This window comes from Typopeltis vanoorti, chromosome 13 (assembly GCF_054136105.1).
Source record: "Typopeltis vanoorti isolate ZY-2024b chromosome 13, IOZ_Tvanoo_1.0, whole genome shotgun sequence".
NCBI lineage: Eukaryota > Metazoa > Arthropoda > Arachnida > Uropygi > Thelyphonidae > Typopeltis > Typopeltis vanoorti.
In genome coordinates, this window is record NC_143561.1 from 96,408,197 (window position 1) to 96,433,187 (window position 24,991).

General features: G+C 35.1%; 1 protein-coding gene across 1 annotated transcript in view; it reads right to left on the reverse strand.

The window, feature by feature from the left end:
* Positions 1 to 24,991, reverse strand: part of LOC150100395 (heat shock protein 60A-like) — a 112,664-nt gene that overhangs the window by 82,071 nt on the left and 5,602 nt on the right. The window contains exons 2-4 of the mRNA XM_090402752.1: positions 21,367 to 21,546; positions 16,712 to 16,964; positions 2,887 to 2,969 (exon numbers count right to left, since the gene is read on the reverse strand). Of these exons, the coding sequence (XP_090258878.1) occupies positions 2,887 to 2,969; positions 16,712 to 16,964; positions 21,367 to 21,531 (501 nt within the window). The 5' untranslated portion in view covers positions 21,532 to 21,546. The remainder of the gene's footprint in view (positions 1 to 2,886; positions 2,970 to 16,711; positions 16,965 to 21,366; positions 21,547 to 24,991) is intronic.

Consider the following 24,991-nt stretch of genomic DNA (forward strand, 5'->3'; position numbering starts at 1 on the left):
TTGAAAAGAATGATATGTAAGAAAGTTTTAAAGCGAATAAAAGTTGAGCAGCTCTCAGATGTGAACTGTAGACTAAAATACCCAAAGATTGTTGAAGAAAAAATGAAAGAGTTCAAGAACAGGAACCAAACCTTGAAGATTCAGTAGCAAGCCTTGAAGAAAACCCTGATTGATTCAGCCAGAGAGGCATGTGGTGAGGTTGTCTGCAAGGATAGAAAATTCAGAACTCCATGGTGGGGAAAAGAAGAAAGCATATCAAAAGTTCCTGGCAAATAAGTCAGCTTGTGCTCTTAGAGAATATAAATGTAAGAAAGCTAAACACTGTGCTAAACTAGCTAAACAAAAGTCACTGGAGGATTTTGGCAAGAACATAGAAAATAAATATCAAGAAGGTGGTAAGACATTTGGAGGCTTTTGAAGAATCTTAGAAATGGAGGACAGAGTGCTGTACAAGGAGTTAGAGATGATAAAGGTGATATGAAAATGGGAGAAAAAGATATCCTTGAAGTATGGAGTAATTACTTCGAAAAATTGCTAAATGAAACAAGCAGTGATAGCACAGTGGTAAAAAACACTCAACAGGCATATAGTCAGGAATACATATCCATACTTGAAGTAGAAAAAGCCATCAAAGGCTTGAAATGTGGAAAGGCAGCAGGAGTAGATGATATTCGACCAGAAATGCTGAAGTATTGTGGTATAAATGTCTTACAGTGGCTGAACTGCATAGTTCAGAAGGCCTGGACAGAGGGACGAATTCCTGATGGCTGGAGTCGAGCTCTAATAGTAGCCATATATAAAAAGGGAAATAAAACCGAATGTGAGAATTACAGAGGTATTTCCCTACTGAGTGTTCCTGGTAATATTTATGCTAGTATACTTGAGAAACGGTTGAGAAGAATTGTGGGAGAAAAGCTTGGTGAAGAACAAGCTGGATTCAGGCCAAACAGAGGCTGTCAGGATCAGATCTTCATTTTACGACAATTAGTTGTGAAAGCATGGGAATATAACAAAGATCTGTATTTAAGTTTTGTAGATCTGGAAAAGGCATATGACAAGGTGCCAAGAGAGAAGTTATTCAATACACTACAGTTATATGGCGTCAGTGGGACATTATATGAAGCAATACTTAATCTTTATTTGAGATGCAAGTCAGCAGTTAGAATTGAAGTACAGGAAGATGGTTTAATGTTGAATCTGGTGTGAGACAAGGATGTACATTATCCCCTCTGTTATTCATTATCTATATGGATCACATTATGAAGGAAAGTGGTATTAAACATGATATCAGAATTGGAGATGTTAATGTCAGCTCTTTGCTTTATGTGGACGATGTTATACTTCTAAATAAATCTGCTACAAGTTTGCAAGATTCCCTGACTAAATTGAATAACTGTTGTAATAGATATGGTATGAAGGTCAGCAATAAAAAGACAAAGAAAATAGGTAGAATCGTTGAAAATGTCAACTGTGTTTTGAATGGGGAACCTGTGGAAGAAGTAAAACATTTCAGCTACTTAGGCACGATTTTTAGTGAAGATGGTAAATTAAATATGGAAATAGACAACAGAATCAACAAAGGTGGTATTGTAGGAAGTCAACTGAATAAATTCATATGGAATAAGAGAGAAATTATTCGGAACACTAAATTAGCTGTATACAAGACAGTGTTTAAACCAGTTTTAACTTATGGATCTGAGAGCTGGGTCAGAAGTAAAACACTTGACCAAAGACTAGAGACTGCAGATATGAGAGTCCTGAGAAAAATTAGAGGCCTGAACAGATGGCATCAATGGCAATATCATATTAAAAAGGAGGATATTAGAAAAGAACTTGACATTGTCAGTATCCAGGAATGCATTAGCAGATCTAATCTCAGGTGGTATACTCACTTGAACAGAATGGGCGAGGAAAGATTAGCAAAAGAAGTGTTCTCTGCCAGGTTGGCAGGAAAACGACCTATTGGAAGACCAAGATATAGGTGGATTGATACGGTACAAAGTGCCTTAGACGATAGAAATATAAGATCGGGTATAATGTAGATGTTGGAGTCTTGACCAGCAACAGACTAATTTGGAGGAAAATTGTAGGTAGGAAGTTAGCAATGAGGTAAATTTTTCATGAAGTACTATCATATCCTGTACACCCCTTGAGGGTACATGTCAGGAATTTGATGATGATGTTAAGGTAAAATTGAAGCCTTTCAACAATATATTTTATTTCTCACATCTCAAGTTCTATGAAGATAGATTAAATATGGTTTTTATGGGGTAAGTAATGCAGTCACCTGTTATTTTCAACAAACTAAAAACACATTGGACTAACTGTTATAATGATACAGTAGATGTATATGACCTCCAAAGAACAGGTCAATCACACTACATTAAGGCGTAATAGCTTGTGAGGGAGCATGAAGGCACACCTCTGCTGTAATCATGAGAGAACACAGAAAGTAATGATTTCTCTTTTTTTCAAAAAAAAAAAAAAAAAAAAAAATCGATTTTTAAAAAAAATTCTTTATTATCCAAGATGTTTTATGACTCTACAGGTAATGCAGATACCTGATCATGTGCAGAGTAGAATACAAACTGCAGTAAAGTATAATGAACTCAGTCATGGCTGATTTTATATTAGAACTCACAAGAACTTTGGCAAAAGTGTAGTTGTGCTGAAATTTAGAGATCATGGCAAGTTCCTTCCTGTCTAAAGTTAAGACAATTTGCAAAACAAGCAAAAGTATCAGATATTTTTCATCGGATAATGGTACATCAATGCACTGAAAAATGTCATGTTCGTGTGCCTAAAAAAATTCATTCTACTCATTTTAAGAGAAATACTTCAGCAAAATAAAAAATATACATTTAGTGGTTTAAAAACTTGCTTTACCTGTGCAATCTCACTAGGGGTAGTTACTGGTTTGGAAAGCTTCTTTAAATGCTCTACTACTTTGTCAACTGCTAACATAACACCTAAATAAAAATCAAAAGGTATTCTTTAAAACTGAAAATATACAAAAAAGAGAAAGCAATGTAAATACTTATCACAAAAAGGTACTGTAAGCCAAATTGCATCTCTATATAGATAAATCACAGATTTTAAATCCAACAAACCAGTAAAAATCAAATTTTTGGTTCAATGGAATTTGAACCCAGACTGGTTCAAATTCCATTGAACCCTTCTTTTTTTTTTTTCAACGGCTGGCTGAGCTGTTATTCAGCATTAATCAACTAAATATTTAATCCATGTTGCACAGTTTGTTAGACAAAGACTAGGTTTTTTTTCTTTTTCCCCCCTATAACTGGTAATAAGCTGCCTTAACTGTTGGAATAGCCAAGGTTAGATAATCAAGCTACCAATCTCGTGAAATTTATCCCACCTAAAAACATTTAAGTATTCATGCCTGCAGTGAGATGTGAATCGATGACCCATTGAATGGAGAGCAAAGATGCTATCTACTCGGCCAACCATAAATGGTCATAAGGAGTAACTAACAAGTGTAGATAAGGATATGATTGTGCTAATGTATGAAGCATTGGTCAGGCCACACTTATACTACTGTGCTCAGATTTGGTCAGTGGCGGCTGGTGAAAATTTTAAGTGGGGGTGCTGCATATACAAAAATCTAATCAGCAACGAATTTATTAATAAATAAATTTATATATTAAAAATTGCTTTATTAAAAATATTTCATCCTCACCACGAACAAACACCAATAATAAATGTTTCATATCAATAGCAATGACAAACGCAAATGAACATCGGCGTTAGATCGCAGTGCATTTGTTTCGTGTAACGATAATTTAAAAACTATAATTCTTTTCATATTTTCAACAGTGACACTCGTCATAATTCAGCCTTGTATCTATAATAAATAAATAATTATGTTATTTTAACAAAATAAAATTATACTTATACTACTGTGCTCAGATTTGGTCAGTGGCGGCTGGTGAAAATTTTAAGTGGAGGTGCTGCATATACAAAAATCTAATCAGCAACGAATTTATTAATAAATAAATTTATATATTAAAAATTGCTTTATTACAAATATTTCATCCTCACCACGAACAAACACCAATAATAAATGTTTCATATCAATAGCAATGACAAACGCAAATGAACATCAGCGTTAGATCGCAGTGCATTTGTTTCGTGTAACGATAATTTAAAAACTATAATTCTTTTCATATTTTCAACAGTGACACTCGTCATAATTCAGCCTTGTATCTATAATAAATAAATAATTATGTTATTTTAACAAAATAAAATAATAATAACAAAAGATAGTTCACCACGCACATGCACCAATAATAAACGTTTTATATCTTACAGAAATAACGTGTGTAAGGATACTAAAAATACATTGCCATTTGGGCAGTGTCGGAATGACGTAACATGCAATGAGTAGCGCAAACGAATATCGGCGTTAGATCGCTGTACATTTGTTTCATAATCTTAAGTGTTAATCGAACAATTCCAATTATTAACTATTCAATCAATGTCAAAACATAAGCTGTAGACTTTAACATGTTGTATTGCATTTATATAATGTTGTACGCATTGTTATTATTTATAAACACAAACAAAATTTTTCATTTTTTCCTTGGGGGTGCTGCAGTATCGTAGTGCTTATGTACGGGCCGCCACTGGATTTGGTCATCTAATTTTCATTGTCATGTGGAAACATTCGAAGAATATTCAAAAACAAGTGACCAAGGCAGTTCAGGGATGGAATATTGGTTATGAAGAGAAGGTTAATGAAATGTATATTGCAGCATTTGATGGACAAGCAGAAAAGAGATGGTGACAGAAATATTTAGGTTAGTGAAAGGATTTTATTGGATTAAAACAATGTGTGTGTGTGGGGGGGGGGATTATAAAAAGGGAAGGTTTGATAGAAGAACAAGAGGCCACCCTGGAAGTTATGTAAAGGTGCGATGAACTATGCCTTTATACGTGAAGAATGGGAAAACAGTACTGTGCCACTCAATTTTGGGAGTGTTAAGGATCGTACGATTCAATATGATTAATATGTTGCAGTTGAGTGAGCCTTCCGTGATGAGCTTGACTCCATGGAAGTTGATGTTGTGATAATATATATATATACATACATCATGTGTGTGTAATAGATAATATATCACCACATCAACCTCCATGGAGGTTGATGTAATAATAGTCATCAAGCTCCCTACATATATGGAAGCCTTCAGAGTCCAAAAATTCATTGTGATGTCCACACAATTCCCATCATATCTTTTCTTAAACTTATTTGATGATAAAACACCTGTGACTACTTCTGGCAACCATTTCCACTCATTCACCACTCTGTGCAAATGATGTAGTTCTCATCCTTGCCACCCACACTTATTACACAACTTCCAGGAATGATCCCTTGTTCTATCCAGCCCTGTCATACTGAAAAATTTCTATAGCATGTACTATAAAACATTTCTATCATACTCCTCTTTTCTGCTGATCAACTAAGCTTTGTAATTCACAAACTTTCACATAGAGCAACTCTCCATACCAATCCCCATTTTTTTTCTCTCACCTTTGGAATCCTCACCAACACTTTCACATTATCAAGGTGACCAAAGTTGCACATTAAGTGACTCCTTGAAAAAGAATCATTTACGTGTTCAGTAAAATGCAATGAAAGAAACAAAGTTATCAGCCCACTAATAATAATAAAATTTCTAATATTTCAAACTCAGAATTAAAATTAAAAGTGGCATCTTGTGAAGAGATTAACTAAAATTAAAATACAACACTAAACATATTTATGGCCAATTCAGACTAGTTCATTTCAGCATCTAATGACTATTTAGCAATGCATGCAATTATTTGAAGGTCTAATACAGTAAACCCTCAATTTAACAGACTAATGGTGGCTACGGGGTTGTCCGTTAAATCACGATTTTTTTTTTTTTTTTTTTTTTTTAATAAAAATATCTGTAACATTATACTGCAATTTTAATCAATATTAGCACTGTAATAACAAAAAAAATTGTTTAGCACACTTTCAGATAAGTTAATGTGAAGTTAATGTTTGATGTTGAGGCGCTTGGTTTAGGTAATCCTGCTTTGAAAAACTATAAAGTTTTTCATGAACTTTTGAATTCTGCTGTTTTTTTTTTATAATTAACTCCCTAAAATTATAAAAAATGCATGTAATAAAATTGCCACAGAAAGTCATGCCAAGTGACAAAAGAGCCAATTACCATGCGATTGGTGTGATCACGTCCTAATCGTTCTAACCAGTACAGCCACTCTGGGCTTGCAGACCATGCTCTGGATACTCGCCACAGAATAAGGTGGAAGAAAGCCAGAGTAATACACCGCAGCAAGTTCAAATATGACAGGCTTTTCATGGAATCAGCCTCAGCCCTTAGGAACATGCCAAACCTCAACAAATTTGGATGCATGAGACTGCTCCAAATTTGGGAAACTTACACCAGAAGAACTTCAGCCCAAAGGCCAAGAACACCTAATATAGCCCACCAGGGGACACCACCAGGACTTTAGGAAAACGGTAGCTTCCTCGCTTCTGTTCTCATTTGCTATTATGTAGTACTTGTGTGCACATGTCTTTGTTTAAGTTCCCATTGAAGATGGCAACGTGACATTGCCGAAATATCGGAAAGTATATATTAAAGTTGTTTCAATTTATATTTCTAGTTTACGCTGTCAATTCCTTAAGTATTTAATTATCATGTTTAACCAGCGTATAAGCCTGTCTACAAGAAGTCCTAATCGTTCACTGAACATGTTTTATGAGCGGTGACTCATTTATGTCAGCTCAATTACTAGTGTTTTTCCAACAATAACAAAAAAAAAAACCTGTTAATATAATTTTAAGTAAATAAAAGCATTTTAAAATTAACAGGCCATTAATTTTCACATGTGACATATGGACTGGAAATTTTGTCCATTAAATCCGAAGTGCGTTAAATCGAGGGTTTACTATACTGTTGGAAAAAAATGATAGTTTCACAGCCATGCGACCATATGAAATCATTACACTCCATTAAGCCTAAACCCTGAAGTAACATACAAAAATTGTTAGAAAACATATGAACCATATATTGTGATAACTGATTTAGCATAAAGACATAAGAAAAATACAGTTCACTCTTCATAAACAATACCTCAGCATGATATGAGCAGAAAAAGTTCACAACTTAACTGCTATCTTAAATCCAATGTATTCTTGTCATATCTCCATATTCTAGTGGATGACATAAAAGTCCTTCTGTCTCTACATATACTGACTACTGATATTAGTAACCTGATGAGGTTGTCAAACTATAATGATACCATGATAAATAAAAATTACCTCAAAACAGAACACATATAAAGTAGTTTAAGAAAAAATACCAAGTATGTCCATTACTTAGTATTAGAACATCATCATCAAATTCCTGCCATGTACCCTCAAGGGGGTGTACAGGATATGATAGTACTACATGAAAAATTTACATCGTTACTAACTTCCTATCTACAATTTTCCTCCAAATCAGTCTATTACTTGTCAAAACTTGAACATTATCAGATCTTATATTTCTATCATCTAAGGCACTTTGTACAGTATCAATCCACCTATATATTGGTCTTCCTCTGGGTCGTTTTCCTGCCAACCTGGCAGAGAACACTTGTTTTGCTAATCTTTCCTCGCCCATTCTGTTTAAGTGACCATACCACCTGAGATTAGCTCTGCTAACGCATTCCTGGTTGCTGATAATGTCAATTTCTTTCCTAATATCCTCCTTTTTAATATGATATTGCTATTGATGCCATCTGTTCACGCCTCTAATCTTTCTCAAGACTCTCATATCTGCGAACTCTGCATATAAAAAATCCTAAAATGAATCAAAAAGAAGGTGAGGGTGAGACAAAATATACAAGTTCCATGCTTAGGAACCTTAACCACCACTAACTTTGAACATGGTGGAAAACTGTGTTCAGAGCTGCAAACAAGACTTATGAAGATTTGGAATTTTGCTGTTCATAATTTTGGTTTTGTTTAGTCTTAGCACTTACTGAGAGTGATCAACTAACACAGTTCTATCTTAAAAAAAAAAAAAAAAAAGACTAAACCACATTGAAATGCAAAGTTAAGACCAATTCCGAAAGTTCATTCAAAAGTCCTTTATTCTCAATTTTACTAGTCCTGATCTTATGATTGTTAGAGTCCCAAACAAGTCCATTTTAATCCACAATCAAAGCAGAATTTGCATTTGCAGTGAACAGTAAGAAAATAGGCAAATTACATGAATATCATCAAGCACAGTATGTATTTTGCAAAGGGGGTGCAAACGGCTTTGGGTTCAGAATAAGTGCATCTGGAAGGGAAAAGAAAAAGTTCTCCAACTATGCCAAATAGACTGTAGATGTGAGTATAAGAAAACACCAGGTGCTAACTTGCCCATCCACAAAAGCTAGGAGCATTAGGAACTAAAGCTTGTTGCTTTTGTGAATATGTTGTGACCTAAGATTGTTACCATTAGTGAAACTTGGCTATCAGTTAGATGATTTGTCTCACAGATATATCTATGAGACGAAAATATAGAGACACGTGCACACACACACTGCTTAGAAAAAAAATTTCAACGGACACCACTCCCAATTGGTAAGGTGTATTGTGCCATGTAACAAACATGTTTGTAGTCAGTAATAAATATACCAACTACAAACATGGAATGCAATACTCCCGAGTCAGTGCAACTGTGTCCAAGCGAAATGGCTGCGAGAAGGGAACTGATGGAGTTGGAAGGAGGCAGTGTGATAGAATGGCATGTTGCAGATCTATCTGTTCAGTAAATTGCTAAAAAATTAGGCTATCCCAGGTCAACAATCAGTGATACCATACTGTGATGTAAGCACAGAAAGTCAACTGCAAGTGCTATCCACAGTGGATGACCCACCACACTCAAATGTTACAGTAGGATGCTACAAATAATGATATGTAAAAACTGCCAATCGTCAGCTGACACACTGAATGCAAAGTTCCGGGCATTGATTGGAACATGAATCCATACTAAAACATAGAAAACCAAGGCTCACAACAGGGGTTTCCGTGGTATGACTGCAATATGCAAGCCTCACATTACTCAAACCAACATGCAGCATCATCTTCAGTGGTGCCAAGGTACATGGAAGTTTGGAAAGCTGTGTTATGGAGTGATGACTCATGCCACATCCTCTAGTGAGCAGATAGAGGTGTGGGTGTAGCAGATACCTGGTGAATGTATAACCAGAGTGTGCAACTTCAGCAGTGAAATTCAGAAGTAACAGTGTGATAGTATGGTCCTGTTTTTCATGGTTTGGCCTAGGACCTCTGTTTGTGGTGCCATGAACACTGAACTCTGAGAGATATCTGAACATTCTGAACTAAATGGATACAAAGGGATGGGCCACAAACTAGTAAGACAGTGGTGATATTTTGACTGGCAGTGCGAGTTATTATATTTAATAAAATAAAGAGCCAAAAGGCTTCGCTTCGGTGATGCAAAATTATCTAAATTAAGTGGATATTAAATCCAATATCATTTCAAAGCCGAATACAGAAACTATAAAAGTTTCGTGCAGAGATTGACCAGAGAGCTAACGGGAATACACTGTCGCCATACTACGAGTTACCCTCGCCGAACTCTTAGTTCACATAAAATGAAATTATGAAAATGTGTAATTTTCACTCCTAGAATAACGAAACTAGGAATTTTACATGGGATTTTTTCAACCAAGTCGGAGATAGGCTCTCTGACAGTGAAGCACTGATTTTTCTTTCCTGAAAAACAAGGCTAACCTGCTAAAATATATATATAAAATAATAATTTTAACAGACAAAAATACTACACACTTTGGTACTGAATTGTATAATACAGACTACAGATCACAAAAGTCCAGAGTGGCCTACCAAAAAATCCTGCTGCAATTCCAGGATCATGTAACAAACTCCTGATACATTCTATATAGTAGTGGTGTACTATATAGTAGGTAGTGTACAGGAGACTATACTATGCATAGTCTCCTGTACACTACCTTCAAATAGTGTACAGGAGACTATGCATAGTATAAACTACCAACATTTATCCTTTAAATTAACCTACTATTTGTCAGGTCAGATCTTATAATTTTGTCTTCTAATGCCCCTTTGACAGAATAGATGCCAAACATCTATTCTGTCAGTCTTTGTCTCCCATTCTGTTTACATGACCATACTACCTGATATTAGCTCTGCTCACACACACTTAATACTTTCATTTTTTAATGATTTTGCCACTGATGCCATCCATTCACCTCCATAATTTTTCTCAAAACTTTTATATCCATCATTCTTCATCTAATATTTTTCTCCTTCATTCTGCTATTAGCTAATGAAATTTTATTGTTTTCATATGTCATTACAGTTAATTCACAATATGAATTTGATTTAGTTTCTTTCAATGCAAAGAAATTTTTTTTACTATAAAAATAGAAATATGAAATTACTGTGTAACAAAAATTCTAGCTTCATCCTTTCATTTTCTAACTGTAATATAAAACAGCAATAATTTTATGCAGTATTCCTTAGCATTACTCCAGAGAGCTGTATTTTGTGAGGAAATTCTGTTTGCTATCATGAAGGTATTGCACTTTTAATGTTTACAATAGTGAGCTTAAGATGGCATTAGTTCTATGGGCCTTCTTTTGAACATTTTGTTAAATGAGGGTAGTCTCAGAAAGAAAACAACTGTCACTTTTCAACATAATCTCCCTTTACTTCACACTTTTCACATCTTGAATTAACATTTCTATGCCCTTGAAAAAATAACCTGTATTTTTGTCTGCAAAATGGTCTAAAACTATATCTTTCACCTCATTGTCATCTGCAAATTTTCTTCCTTGAAGGTCTTTCTTCAGTTTCGAGAAAAGATAATAGTCAGTGAGTGCTAAATCTTGGTTGTAGGGTGGGTGTTCAATCTCCTGAAAACCACAGTCCTTCACTGCAGCCTTCGCAACAACTGCCATATGGACTGGAGTATTGTCATGAAGCAGGCAAACACCATGACTCAGCATTCCTCATCTCTTCTCCTTTATGGCGTCACACAGTTTGTGCAGGAGTGAAGCATAATATTGTGCACTCACAGTGGTATTCCTTTCTTGAAATCAATCAAGAGAATTCCCCAGCAATCCCAAAAAGATTGTTACACTGATCTTCTTGGTGGACTGAGTGACCTTGGCTTTTCTCAGCAGTGCTTCGCATGGTTTGCACCACTGCATGGATTCTCTTTTGAAAAAAAAAAAAAAAAAAAAGGATCATAATAAAGGGCCATGGTTTCATCTCCAGTGACGATGGATTCCAGCACGTCTGATTCCCTTAGCAAAGCTCTAAAAACATGCAGAAAGAGGTCACACAATGCTCCTGAATTGAAGAGAGAAGTCAGGGTACCTATCTTGCACTGACCTTTGTCATGTGAAGCTTCTCGTGAATTATGCAAAAAACTGTTGTTATAGAAAGCCCCAATCTTGCTGAGATTTCTTTGAGCTTCATCCATCTGTCATTATCATCTATCTAATAATTATGCATTTTTTCTAACCAGTTTGTTTTGTTGGATGAAAAATATGTTTCCAAGAAGAGAAAAATCTTGACACCTACATACAAGACCAACTGAAAATCCTTATGAAAGTTATTCAGATTTTCCTAGATGGGATTCAAATTCTGATCTTCAAACAATGAGCATCATTGTTACTGATTATGATGCTATTGAGGGTTTGAAAAAACAAGAAAATGAATGGAGACAATCATAAATAAACATTTCATGAGAGCATTCTTGTATGGCAACTTCATTTATCATCCCAACAACTGACCTCAAAGGGTCAAAGCTGTATAACTGAGAGGAGACCTCCACATAGCCTTTAAAGGAATGCGGAGAACCGACCAGGGCTTCTGACCTAATGTCCAATCCTCACCTTCTCGTGGTGCACCCTGTTGGGTATCTACTTTGATACTGAACGAACGAGGATGGGCTGGCAATTTGGGATTTAGCCGACCAAATTGTATTCTTATTGGTTAAACCAAAATAAAAAAATGATGGTACAACATGACAAAATTTCATGCCGGCTGGGGCGTCGCCCGGTTAAACAAGGCCCCCGTTGTTTTCGCCAGGGAACCAGGGCGAACAGCGAAAAGTCAGCTACTGGAACAAATCTGAAAACAAACCCCAACTCAACATCACCAGAGTTAAAGATCGGTACTATCAACGTAAGAAGCCTGAATGGCAAAGAAATGGAGCTAGCTGAGGAATTAGATAAGTACCAGATCGACATAATAGTGGTGACTGAAACAAAAAAGACCAAAACTGGTGAGATCTTTCTGAGCAATAAATACAAAATGTTATATTCAGGCAATGACAATCAAGGAAAAGAAGGAGTAGCCATAGTATTCAACACAAAATACGAGGCTAATCTTCTTGAATGGCAGTCAGTCTCAAGTAGAGTAATGTGGGCAAATATGAGAATGGGGAACTGGACAATGAGACTTATTTGTGCCTATGGTCCCACAGAAGGTTCTACTAAGGTAGAAGTGGAGGAATTTTTTGAGGCTTTAGAAAAAGCAACTGACACAATGAAAAAGGAAAAGTTGGTCCTTGTTGGGGATCTAAATAGTAGAGTAGGAAATGATTGTGAGACATACAAAAATATTTTGGGAAAATTTGGAGAAAAGAGCAAAGCTAATAATAATGGCAAATATCTGTTGGATTTCTGCTCAGGACATGGACTGGTTATTACTAACACCATGTTCCAACATAAAAATGTGCACAAATTCACATGGAGAGAAGAGGCTAGGAATAAGAAAAGTCTCATTAACTATGTTATTGTTGATAGTGATGTTTTCTCCCTGGTGCAGGACACCAGAGTGTACAGAGGATTTGAAATTGGAAGTGATCACTATTTAGTCTTGAGCAGGATAAAATTGAATTTCATATTGAAAAGAATAACATGTAAGAAAGTTTTAAAGCGAATAAAAGTTGAGCAGCTCTCAGATGTGAACTGTAGACTAAAATACAGAAATATTATTGAAAAGAAAATGAAAGAGTTTGAGAACAGGAATCAAACCTTGGAGATTCAGTGGCAAACTCTGAAGGAAACATTGATTGATTCTGCCAGAGAGGCATGTGGTGAGGTTGTGTGCAAGGATAAAAAAATCAGAACTCCCTGGTGGACACAGGAAGTTAAAGAGGCAGTGAAGGAAAAGAAGAAAGCATATCAAAAGTTCCTGGGAAATAAGTCAGCTTTTACTCTTACAGAATACAGAGACAAATGTAAGAAAGCTAAACAGTGTGTAAAACTAGCTAAACAAAAGTCATGGGAGGACTTTGGCAAGAATATAGAAAATAAATATCAAGAAGGTGGCAAAATATTCTGGAGGTTGTTGAAGAAGCTTAGGAATGGAGGAAAGAGTGCTGTAAAAGGAATTAGAGATGATAAAGGTGAAATGAAAACAGGAGAAAAAGATATCCTTGAAGTATGGAGTAATTACTTTGAAAAACTGCTAAATGAAACAAGCAGTGATGACAGCACAGTGATAAAAAACACTGACCAGGCATGCAGTCAGGAATACATATCCATACTTGAAGTAGAAAAAGCCATCAAAGGCTTGAAATGTGGAAAGGCAGCAGGAGTAGATGATATTCGACCAGAAATGCTGAAGTATGGTGGTATAAGAGTCTTACAGTGGCTGCACTGCATAGTTCAGAAAGCCTGGACAGAGGGACGAATTCCCGATGATTGGAGTAGAGCTCTCATAGTACCCATATATAAAAAGGGAAATAAAACTGAATGTGAGAATTACAGAGGTATTTCCCTACTGAGTGTTCCTGGCAAGATCTATGCAAGTATACTTGAGAAACGGTTGAGAAGAATTGTGGAAGAAAAGCTTGGTGAAGAACAAGCTGGATTCAGGCCAAATAGAGGCTGTCAGGATCAGATCTTCACTTTACGACAAATAGTCGAGAAAGCATGGGAATATAACAAAGATCTGTATTTAAGTTTTGTCGATTTGGAAAAGGCATATGACAAGGTGCCAAGAGAGAAGCTATTCAATACGCTGCAGTTATATGGTGTCAATGGGGCATTATATCAAGCAATACTTAGTCTTTATTTGAGTTGTGAGTCAGCAGTTAGAATTGAAGGAAGTACAGGAAGATGGTTGAATGTTAAATCTGGTGTGAGACAAGGATGTACGTTATCCCCTCTGTTATTCATTATCTAAATGGATCACATTATGAAGGAATGTGGTATTAAACCTGATATCAAAATTGGAGATGTTAATGTCAGCTCTTTGCTTTATGCGGATGATGTTATACTTCTAAATAAATCCGCTACAAGTCTGCAAGATTCTCTGACTAAATTGAATAGCTGTTGTAATAGATATGGTATGAAGGTCAGCAATAAAAAGACAAAGACAATGAAAATAGGCAGAATCATTGAAAATGTCAACTGTGTTGTGAATGGAGAACCTGTGGAACAAGTAAAACATTTCAGCTACTTAGGCACAATTTTTACTGAAGATGGTAAACTAAATATAGAAATAGACAACAGAATCAGCAAAGCTGGTATCGTGGGAAGTCAATTGAATAAATTCATATGGAATAAGAAAGAAATTAGTCGGAACACTAAATTAGCTGTATACAAGACTGTGTTCAAACCAATTTTAACTTATGGATCTGAGAGCTGGGTCAGAAGTAAAACACTTGACCAAAGACTAGAGACCGCAGATATGAGAGTCCTGAGAAAGATTAGAGGCGTGAACAGATGGCATCAATGGCAATATCATATTAAAAATGAGGATATTAGGAAAGAACTTGACATTGTTAGCATCCAGGAATGCGTTAGCAGAGCTAATCTCAGATGGTATGGTCACTTAAATAGAATGGGAGAGGAAAGATTAGCAAAACAAGTGTTCTCTGCCAGGTTGGCAGGAAAACGACCCAGAGGAAGACCAAGATATAGGTGGATTGATACGGTACAAAGTGCCTTAGACGATAGAAATATAAGATCTGATAATGTTGGAGTCTTGACAAGTAACAGACTGATTTGGAGGAAAATTGTAGATAGGAAGTTAGTAATGATGTAATTTTTTCATGTAGTACTGTCATATCCTGTACACCCCTTGAGGGTACATGGCAGGAATTTGATGATGATGATGATGATGATGATGACAACTGACCTCAGAACTATTTGTAGCTTACATACTGTACAATTTTATTTTAACCAGTTTTGCTACTAAAAATGATCCAATCATTAAGATTACTTGAAAAATTTTAGTCAAGATCCTAGATGTCAAATTGCAAATTCCATCTGGTCACACACATCATCATTTATACAACATTCAAAATCATCATTTTGAATGTTGTATAAATGATGTGACTGTAATCAAAATGAAGTTAAGCAGACTTGTTTTGATGTCCATCCTAAATACCAAATTTAACTTCCCTACTAACTATGTAGGTATCTACTGATATGAACATGGATATGCAAAATTAAGATATCAATGACATAAGATGGATCTGGAGCACACCCACCCACTCACACCATCCATTGTAACCATTTAGGTGGTTAATTCTATTGAGCCAAAGTAGTTATTGTTTTGTATAAATAGTCCAGCTGATATGAAAAGTGCAATGACTAGATAAATTTTCATCAAATTCCTGATATGTATCTTCAAGGGATGTACAGGATAATTATGATAATACTACATGAAAAAGTTACACCATTCTGATCGATAATTTTCCTCCAAATTAATCTGTTCTGTCAAGACTCCAATGTTATCAAATCTTATATTTTTGTCTTTTAAGGTGCTTTTAACTATATCAATTCATCTTCCAATGGGTTTTTTTCCCTGCCAACCTGGCAAAGAACTCTTGTTTCGTTAATCTTTCCTCTCCCATTCTGTTTAAGTCACCATACTACCATTAGCTCTACTAACACATTCTTGAATGCTAGATAAATTTTCAAGGATTAAAAATAGAGAAATTAAAATCCATTCAGCCAGAACTCAGGTATTACACACACATAAATGGATGAACAAAACGAATGATTAGTGCTTATGCATTTTACAAAATGTACATAATTAAATGGGTAAACTGTTCAGTTATTGAGAATTTATGTTGGGAAAATAAATGATTAAAAAATTACTATCTTAAGGCTACCAAAAGAGGTGAACCAAATATAGGCCAAAGGGAAAGAGAGAAAGACCAGCGACAAGATGAAAAGACCAGTGAAGCCAGAACAGGCAAATGCCTAATCCTTGAAGAGAAGAAGACTGTTTTAAGCCTATTTCATTCCTTTGCAAAGTTAATTTTTTTTTTCTGTTCACATCTTATAAACTATAAGTAAAATATAAAAGATTGAAAAGCATTCTTCATAAATTAAGACCTCATGGTTCAGATTTTTTTTGGGGGGGGGGGGGGGGGGGGGGGTAAAACACATCCTTTTGTTACACTCAACTGCAGATTATGCCAATTCTACTGATATTTGTATTTTTGGACTTAATTTTAAATAGATGCTAAAATTCGGATCACTGTTTAAAGATCAAAATCCATCTTCTCAACATGAGCTTCTTTCACTAACTTAGCAAAAATAGACTAAGATTTTAGGGCAGACAAACAATCTAGAATTTTATCATAAATGAAGAATATTTAGAAGTGATTTTTGTAACTATGCTGGTTACCTTTTCTGATCTCAATAGGATTAGCTCCTCTGCTAATTTTTTCAAATCCTTCCTTAGCAATTGACCTTGCTAAAACAGTAGCTGCTGTAGTTCCATCTCCGGCTTCCTCATTGGTGTTATTAGCAACATCCTGGACTAATTTGGCTCCAATGTTCTGAAACTTGTCTTTCAGTTCTATAGCTTTAGCAACAGTTACTCCATCTTTTGTAATTTTAGGTGATCCCCAAGACTGTTCCAAAATCACATTACGTCCCTAAATTAAAGTACAAACAACAATTCTTCACAAGGTTTTACAAAAATAACTTCATTTGATATACAGAATAAATATTAGTATCTTATTATGTAAATCATTAGAATTACTTATCAGCAAAACATATAGCCAGCTATAGTGAACTTCTTCACCATATATATTCAAAACATCCTAGAGCATAAAGGCTGCTGCTGTTTGAAATTATGTCCAAATCATTTAATGCTACAAAAGCCAGTGTACTATATGTTAATTGTACATGTTCTTGATGGTTTCCTATTCTGCAGTATGAAACCCTAGCATCAACGCTATTCAAGGAAATTACCATTTCTTGTTTTAACAAGCTCACATACCAGATAAACAAGATGCAACAGTAGTCACAGAAACCACTTCTACAGATAGGCAATCACTCAATTTGCACCAGTACATTTATAGTCTGTTTAACATGATGGTGAGAAATATTCACAGACTTGAGAAGTATTTTCTTTTACTGAAATGTAAACAGCACTAGGAATGAAATGAATGAGTTTAATGAATCCAATGTTTCATCTATCTCAGTCAACACTGGGAATACAATAATAACAGTAACATGTACATAAAAAATGAGAAATATTCTTATTTTGATGAAACTAAGGCAATACAAATAGCCTAGTAGTGAAGATACTTCATATGCAAATTATGTTTGCTTATGCTTCAGTATAGGATTAAAACAAAAATGATTTCATTATAATAAAACAATTTACCCAACATTTTGACCTTCAGCATGCTGAATTAACACTATTTGGTCAACAATTAACATTACTGGCCTGACCTCTGGCAGAAAATTACATAGCTAGAGTCCTGTTATCTGTCTGGCTATTAACAACAAAATAAATGATAAATCACAACAAAACAGTATTGGTGGTGGTTAATATATGAAATAAGAGCTAAAATTTCTTACTTCAAAAATTGGCTACCAAATAATTTTGTTTTAATTTATCTGCTAGTAGCCAAACAGACAACAGGACTCTAGCTATGATGTAATATTTTCACCAGAGGTCATATCAGTAATGTTAACTGGTTGTAAACTTTAAAAGTAACAAAAAAGAAAATTCTTAGCATAAGCTTGATGTTGCTCGGTTTACTGAGCAATGTGCATTTAGGTGTAGATGTTTTTGTTAATTGTGACAAGCAACTTAGCAATACAGCCTTGAACTTAAAGATCACTAATGAACAGGTGAAGCAAAACAAAGCCATTTCTTGTCAACCATCAAACTTGTGGTGTTGGCCTGTTTCTACAAAAGAGGCTCTGGTGCAAATGCAGGAGTGTCCCAAGATTGCTTTTATCATCTACTCTTTACACAAGCACACAATATATATATTTATATAAATGACCTCCCATTGACCAATAATCCTATCCATAGTTTTGATGATAATAGTATACATCACATTTTTCCTTTTTTTGACAAACCATGCAAGTGCACAAACATCCAAATGTCAAATGTAATAAAACTATAGTTTCATTACATATATACTTTTAACTAGAACTTTCACGTCTGGACATGTCTAAAGTTAGAATTACACAATCAGTGAGTGAAATGAAAGTGGCAGTCTCATTTATGAACACATGCTCTCATGCTACCCCCAAAGAATGGACTCATCACAAGACTCTTCCACTACATGCCAGATGTAGTCATCCCTCAACTATAATTTTCTCTTACATCCTACCATCAATAGTCAATGCCCCAAAACTAGAATCAACCAGCATCATCATCTACTTCGCAACCATTAAGTTAAGTTGCACACAGTTCGTTGGTATTCTAAAATCCCCAAGTGGTAGCAAACATGCCATGTATTTTGTTCCATTTACTTCTGATTCACAAACCACACTCACTCTGCAAGATTTAGGCTACTCTCAGACCACTACCTACTAAGGTGATTTGACTCTTACATCTATCATTAGTAAATCTCTTTCCCCTAATTTTCTCTCTCTTCCTTTTATATAATATAGTCAGAGGTGGCTAGTCTATAGGGGCCAGGTCCCCACCTATATTTGTATAACTAGCCCAATAATTGTAGTTTTAAAAAATATGTTTCTTGTAATTATTATTTTTTGATCTATTTCCAACACGTTTTATTGTTTAATAAAAAAATTACTGTAGTATTTTGTGGCAATATTGTATAATGCGACTTAGTATGGTCTCTGGGACCAGCCAGTCCTATTTTTATAAGTGTAGAACACAGGGCATATATGAGGCACGTGCACTAGCGATCATGTTTGTTTACTGGGCGCAACACTTATCTTGGGACCAGTTTAGTCTGGCCGAGTTACTGTGTTGGCACGTACGTATACATAGCGCACATTCTTTGATAGTGAAGCAGTGCACTAGCAAGCGTGTTTTGTTTACCGGGCACAACGCTTATTTTGGGGCCCGTTTAGTCTGGCCCAATCACTGCGTTTGTATGTAAATAGCCATTTACTTATTATTTATTCTCGTTGTTGATCTGTTTTACTGTGTTTAGTTATTGTTGTCGTTATTTGTTATAATTTATTTTAAAGTTTAAATTTTTATTACATCTATAAACAATACATTTTAACTATGAACAAAACCGATAGTTTATTGGAAAAACATTTCTCGTTATTAAGTTTAGAAGAAAAATTGGAAATCAAAAGACTTGGCGCATACCAACCCAGAGATGTGCGTATTACTCAACAAGATGGTAAAAAACAAGAACATTTTATGTAACCTGGTTTGACAAGAAATCATGGCTTAGTGTGAGTGATGAAAAAAATCTTTGTTCTGTGTTTATTGTTTTGTTTGGTGGCGAGAGCTTGGACACTCAGTGGCTGTAATGACCTAAAACATCTTTCCAAGTGAATACAAAAACACGAATCCAGTAAAATTCATATAAACAATGCAGTGCAATTTCAAATGTTCGGTAAAATGAACATCTTATCTTCCGTTGTCCTAACAATTTTAAAAAATTAATAGCTCAATGCATCAGTGGATTCTGACTAAACATTACTGTAATAGAAATACTAACTATAAATCAATAATAGAACCCACTATTTAAATATAAAAAAAGTAAGTTGTTTTTGGCCCCCTGGCCCCACCTGTTTCTATTGTCACCAGCCACCACTGAATATAGTCACTCTATTCTTGATATGTATATTCCTCTGTTAGCCAGGTCTCACTAATGCCCAATAATTGTAGCACACTTTGCACATACCAATCTCACAAATTTCTTTTGTCTTACTGCTTCTGGAATTAATAAACATATATGACCAGCAATCAGACTTATGAATTGCTTGTCCTTATGATCATGTAACAGGCAGTCTGAATTTCTTGCACATCATCTAACTTGCATTTCAAAAAGCACTTTTTATACATGTAGTCATTCCCTCCACATCAAACTTTTCATCTCTCTTTCATGTTCATCAAAATCACTTTTGATCACTCAGTTTATGTTTACATGCTCAAAGAAATGTTTCATCCAGCAATACCACAAATCTTTCTGTCCATCCAGATCATTCCAAGCATTCTTGTACTACACACTATTCTTATCAGTAGGCTCACATTTTTTACACTTGCTTTTTGCCTTACGTAAAAGCTCTTTTTCAAAGTCCTCATACTTTTCATCTTCCAAGCCATTTGTCCCAATTTTGCATAATAAACAAGCACATTTGCTTTTTACTAAATGAAGTTGTTTTCCACCTCTCCAACTCATGATGCATCACGATGAAACACTTATCTAAGCTCCGAAATTTTTCTGTTATTGAACAATAGCAGACTTTACTTTTTTTTTTCACAATTCCTTTTTTCACACCCATCACCGCACTATTATTCTTTTTCCATCCTCTCAACCTCATACATTCCCATACTATTTGTACTTGCATTCGTTCTTACGCATCTCATGATACTGCTAACCTAAATTCTTGCACTGCTTTACATTCTTATATAATTTTGCATGCCCCTTTGTATCGTTATACAAAAAACATGAAAACTGATATGTAACCAAAATTATGTGAAAATCCTTATAATTAACAAGTTAAAAATATAAAAATTAAAATATTCCATTTCGGATACTGAAAACTAGTGCAACATTAACAAAGTTCGGGTGTTGCTACCCAATATCTATCAGACCCAGACAAACAATGAACCATCTTCAAAGATTCATACATATAAAATATATTAAATAGATTATTAACATTACTGAACAGTGGTTCAATCCTATAATGATGAATACCTAAAGACGTGATTAGCAATATAATTACTTTTCAAAAAGCATTGGTAATAGAGCAAAGTAGAAAAAAAATGGAAATTACTACAAATAAATAATAAATTACATGATAAAAATTTAAAGATTTGGAAAAGATTTTGAAAAAAAAAAAAAAAAAAAAAAAAAAATTACTACATTAAATACACACCTTTGGTCCCATAGTAACAGCAACAGCATCTGTCATAATATCTACTCCTTGCAACAATACAGCTCTGACATCTGGGCCAAACTTTATATCTTTTGCATAATTTCTCACAGATGGAGAGAGTTTACATCGAGCAGCAAATTTTAATGCACATGGTAACCGATACATCCCTGGAATCTATTTCTAGTATAAAAAAAAATTCTTGATACAAAAATATGATATAGATTTTTTTTTTTATTAAACTTGATAAAATATACATTGGAAGATGGACTATTTACATATTATAAGAATGTATATTACAGAGAAAAAAGGATTTTCTTTTTAGATAAATAATAGAAATGAGGGGAAAAAGTACATTAGGATGTGTCTTTTCAATAACAGTCAATATTACAGTTCAGTATCACTTTTAGTTATTTTTCAGCTAAAGTGTATTGTCGTTGGCAATCCAGAAAAGGGTATCAGTTGGGTTGCACTCCTCTATGAATTTTGAGACAGTTCCTGTTTCTTTTTTTTTTCCCCGTTTCTTTGTAATAATCAAATTCCAGTGAAAGCTTGCTTTGTAGTTTCCGACGTAGGAAACACGAGGGTTTGTTCCAATTCAGTGATGGATGGGTGCTGGTTATTTCTTGTGTGCTTAAGGTAGAAACTGTAAATGACGGCCTTGGCGCAGATGAAGAGGAAATTGCATATTCTGTGTTTGTTCTCTTCTGTATGGACTAAATTCCAGTAGTCTTCTTGGCTGTGTGCATAGTTACAGGTGCTAGAGGCGCGTATTCAGGACATTAGGTAATCATCGCTTTGTTTGTGGGACAGGTTAGATATGTGTGTTCCAAGGTACCTGAAACGTCACATGGGGAGGGGGAGTACTTTGAGGGTATGCCATAACACACTCGCAGCCATCTGGTTGATTATTAGAATTCTTCCTCTAAGTGAAGACATTGAACGAACGCTGTTCCATTTTCCTAGCACTTGTTTAAATCAGTTGTGTAGCTGTATCCAGTTCAGTGCATTATATATTTTGGTGTTGCTAAGGTGTACACCTAAATATATTTGTCCTTCATTTGACCAGGTACATTCAATCGGAGAATCAGTTCTGGCCTTCCATCTGCCTAACCACAAGCCAGTGCTTTTTGCAGAGTTTAATTTTGTCCCTGAGGCTTGTGCATATAGTCTATGTGCTTCATTGGTTACTGTCATTTCTTTGTCATATGATATATAATTTTTTTATTTTATTTATTTAACTTGTTAAACAATGTTTCACCAGGTTTGACTCAGATGCGAACTGTAGACTAAAATACACAAAGATTATTAAAGAAAAAATGAAAGAGTTTGAGAACAGGAACCAAACTTTGGAGATTCAGTGGCAAGCCTAGAAGAAAACACTGACTGATTCAACTAGAGGCATGTGGTGAAGTTGTCTGCAAGGATAGAAAAATTAGAACTCCATGGACACACGAAGTTAAAGAGGCAGTGAAGGAAAAGATGAAAGCATATCAAACGTTCCTAGCAAATAAGTCAGCTTGTGCTCTTAGAGAATACAAATGTAAGAAAGCTAAACACTGTGCTAAACTAGCTAAACAAAAGTCACTGGAGGATTTTGGCAAGAACATAGAAAATAAATATCAAGAAGGTGGTAAGATATTTGGAGGTTGTTGAAGAAGCTTAGGAATGGAGGAAAGAGTGCTGTAAAAGGAGTTAGAGATGATAAAGGTGACATGAAAACGGGAGAAAACTATATCCTTGAAGTATAGAGTAATAACTTTGAAAAACTACTAAATGAAACAACCAGTGATGACAGCACAGTGGTAAAAAACACTGACCAGGCATGCAGTCAGGAATATATATCCATACTTGAAGTAGAAAAAGCCATCAAAGGCTTGAAATGTGGAAAAGCAGCAGGAGTAGATGATATTCGACCAGAAATGCTGAAGTATGGTGGTATAAAAGTCTTACAGTGGCTGGCTGCACTGCATAGTTCAGAAAGCCTGGACAGAGGGATGAATTCCCGATGATTGGAGCAGAGCGCTCATAGTACCCATATATAAAAAGGAAAATAAAACCTCTGAGAATTACAGAGGTATTTCCCTACTGAGTGTTCCTGGCAAGATATATGCAAGTATACTTGAGAAACTGTTGAGAAGAATTGTGGAAGAAAAGCTTGGTGAAGAACAAGCTGGATTCAGGTCAAATAGAGGCTGTCAGGATCAGATCTTCACTTTACGACAAATAGTGGAGAAATCATGGGAATATATAAGAAAGATCTGTATTTAAGTTTTGTCTATTTGGAAAAGACATATGACAAGGTGCCAAGAGAGAAGCTATTCAATACGCTACAGTTATATGGTGTGAATGGGGCATTATAACAAGCAATACTTAGTCTTTATTTGAGTTGTAAGTAAGCAGTTAGAATTGAAAGAAGTACAGGAAGATGGTTTAATGTTAAATATGGTGTGAGACAAGGATGTACATTATCCCATCTGTTATTCATTATCTATATGGATCATATTATGAAGGAAAGTGGTATTAAACATGATATCAAAATTGGAGATGTTAATGTCAGCTCTTTGCTTTATGCAGACGATGTTATACTTCTAAATAAATCCGCTACAAGTCTGCAAGATTCTCTGACTAAATTGAATAACTGTTGTAATAGATATGGTATGAAGGTCAGCAATAAAAAGACAAAGACAATGAAAATAGGTAGAATCGTTGAAAATGTCAATTGTGGTTTGAACAGAGAACCTGTGAAACAAGTAAAACATTTCAGCTACTTAGGCACGATTTTTAGTGAAGATGGTAAATTAAATATAGAAATAGACAACAGAATCAACAAAGCTGGTATGGTAGGAAGTCAATTAAATAAATTCATATGGAATAAGAGAGAAATTAGTCGGAACACTAAATTAGCTGTATACAAGACAGTGTTCAAACCAGTTTTAACTTATGGATCTGAGAGCCAGGTCAGAAGTAAAACACTTGACCAAAGACTAGAGACTGCAGATATGAGAGTCCTGAGAAAAATTAGAGGCCTGAACAGATGGCATCAATGGCAATATCATATTAAAAATGAGGATATTAGAAAAGAACTTGACATTGTCAGCATCCAGGAATGCGTTAGGAGAGCTAATCTCAGGTGGTATGGTCACTTAAACAGAATGGGCGAGGAAAGATTAGCAAAACAAGTGTTTTCTGCCAGGTTGGCAGGAAAAAGACCCAGAGGAAGACCAAGATATAGGTGGATTGATATGGTATAAAGTGCCTTAGACGATAGAAATATAAGATCTGATAATGTTGGAGTCTTAACAAGTAACAGACTGATTTGGAGGAAAATTGTTGATAGGAAGTTAGGAATGATGTAAATTTTTCATGTAAGACTATCATATCCTGTACACCCCTTGAGGGTACATGTCAGGAATTTGATGATGACGATGAACTTGTTAAAATATACATTAGACGATAGATAACAAAGGATTATTTACATATTATAAGTATATATATTACAGAGCATGAAAAATTTTCCTTTCGGATATACAATAGAAAATGCAATAAATTAATCAAAATTACATTTCAGTTTCACTCTTTAGTTATCTTTCAGATGAAGCGTATTGTTGTCAGGAATCCAGAAGAG